Genomic DNA, 2,457 nt, shown 5'->3' on the forward strand with positions numbered 1-2,457 from the left:
CTAGATGGTCACAAAGCACCAAGCTGATCTCCCTGTGCTATGCGGCTGCTTCCCACTAGCTATCTGTTTTACGTTTGGTAGTGTATATATGTCCATGCCACTCTCTCGCTTTGTCACAGCTTACCCTTCCCCCTCCCCATATCGTCAAGTCCATTCTCTAGTAGGTCTGTGTCTTTATTCCTGTCAATATGCAATTTTAATTGTAGTTGCATTGGATTTAGAGGCAAAGTTGGGGAAAATTATCATATAAGTCTTCTCCTTCACAGAAAGCTAAATAGCTCTCCATTTATTTAGTCATCTTCTTGAATGATGATTATCAATAACATTTTATCTTCTAACCCCTTAAAAATCTTAAACATCTTTTGTTAAAATTTGTTTCTAAGGACTCTATAGTTAAAATAACATTTTAAAATTGTTTGTTTCTGGTTATTCAATTTAATTTTTGGAAATTTACTAGCAACCTTGCGGAACTCTTATAGTTTTAACCTGGATCCATTTTTATGTCTATTTCTCAGGTTGGGGGTTCCCCTGGGTTTGACTTTTCATTCTGCCTCTAAGCCCACAGTTTTCTGTCTGTTCACTGTTTCCCTCAGGCACTCCGTCACTAAGGGGACAGCCTTTGAAAGGTCTCTGTGTTGGCAACCATTCTATCATAGTTCCAGCTCTTTGCTTCACAGAGCTTAAAGGCTCCCCTTCCATCCCGACTGTGGGTGTGAAAACCCAAACTAAGTTACGGGACTGTTGCTTATCCTCTCTCCCCACTTCACTCAGGGACAGCAGCTCCAGCACTTAGCCCTCTAATTTTCAGTTTCCTATTTATTTGGGATACTTGGGGGATTTCCCTTTCTTTTCTGCAGGTTCAGTTGTGCTTTTGGAAATGTTTTGTTACATGTTATCTGACATTAACAGGCATTTGTAGTAGGAGGACTGTTTTCTTCCACCATCTTCCCAGAATCAGAACTCTGTCATTAGTTTTAATAATACATTTCCTGCAGTTTTAATTTTCACTAAACTTTTTCTATATGTGTGTTATCTTTGGTGTGCTAGACTTTATATGTACACTATCTTATTAGTGCCTTTTGGAAAGTGTGTTTTATTTTAAGAAATCTGTTTCTTAGTTTATTAAATCACTTGAATGATAAATTCAAATAAGTTAATAAGTTTAAAAGAATTGTGGAAATTTTAATGGCTGTTAGTTACTAATAGAAGTGCTTTATAATCATTGTTAATTCTTCTTTCTCCCTAGATTCTCTGCCTTGTAAATGTTAGTCACAATGGTGTGAGTGAATCAGAATTGATGGAATTCTATCCTGAGCTATCCTGGGCTGTCTTGACCTCCCTTATTCACAGTTTACATAAAATGTGTTTGTTGACTTATGGTTGTGGTTTGCTCAAGTTTCAACATCTACAGGTAAATGTTATCTTAATAAGGTTTTTTCACTTATTGAAATGTCCACATATCATCGCATATGTATTATGCTATATAATACCACATCATCTCAAATATTTCAATTACAAGACAAAATTGAAATCTCAAATTTGGCATTACAAAAATTTTTTCCAGTGATTTTAGGTTAGATAAAAAATTTGGTTAATATTATTCTTATGAAGTAAGTACGTTTGTGAAATGGCTATTACTTTAGAAGGTAGTTTTTTCAATTTTATATTTCATTGAATTGCTGGTATATTATATATGTTTTAAGAACTTGGGCTCTGTAAGTCACTCTGCCTCAATTCACAGCCCAGCTCTTCACAGCTTAATGTAACCTTGGGCAAGTTCTCTGAGCCTTGGGCAGATGTTTGCAGCTTTCCTCAGGGGTTGTAAAGATAATTAATTGAGGTGGTAAATAATTAATTGATCCTGATAAGGTCCTAGCCATGATGTCTAGCACATAGTAAATAATGACTAATATAACTTTTTTTTTTCCATATTCTAGTTTGCATCTGCTAATACCAAACTCCCGATCCTTCCCTCCCCCACCACCCTTCCCTTTGGAAACCACAAATCTGTTTTCTGTGTCTGTGAATCTGTTTCTGTTTCACAGATATGTTCATTTTTGTCATATTTTAGATTCCACATACAGTATTTGTCTTTCTCTTTCTGACTTACTTCACTTAGTATGATAATCACTAGGTCCATCCATGCTGCAAATGGCATTATTTCATTCTTTTTCATGAATGTCCATCTGTCAATGGACATTTAGATTTTTTCCATGTCTTGGCTATTGTAAATAGTGCTATTGTGAACATAGGGGTGCATATATCTTTTTGAATTATAGTTTTGTCTAGAAATATGCCTAGGAGTGAGATTGCTGGATCATATGATAATTCTATTTTAGTTTTTTAAGGAACCTCCATACTGTTTTCTATAGTAGCTGTACCAACTTACATTCTCACCAACAGTGTAGGAGGGTTCCCTTTTCTCCACATCCTCTCCAGCATTTGTTATTTGTAGAC

At 35.6% G+C, this 2,457-nt stretch overlaps 1 protein-coding gene across 1 annotated transcript in view; it reads left to right on the forward strand.

Annotated features, from left to right (window-relative positions):
• The window catches only part of LOC103070918 (nephrocystin-3), a gene marked incomplete at its 3' end in the record, with an annotated part of 25,488 nt that extends 24,077 nt beyond the window's left edge, over positions 1 to 1,411 (forward strand). Inside the window, exon 17 of the mRNA XM_007457571.1 lies at positions 1,247 to 1,411. Within this exon, the coding sequence (XP_007457633.1) occupies positions 1,247 to 1,411 (165 nt within the window). The remainder of the gene's footprint in view (positions 1 to 1,246) is intronic.
• Between the last annotated feature and the right edge of the window lie 1,046 nt (positions 1,412 to 2,457).

This window comes from Lipotes vexillifer, unplaced genomic scaffold (assembly GCF_000442215.2).
Source record: "Lipotes vexillifer unplaced genomic scaffold, Lipotes_vexillifer_v1.1 scaffold86, whole genome shotgun sequence".
Lineage (NCBI taxonomy): Eukaryota > Metazoa > Chordata > Mammalia > Artiodactyla > Lipotidae > Lipotes > Lipotes vexillifer.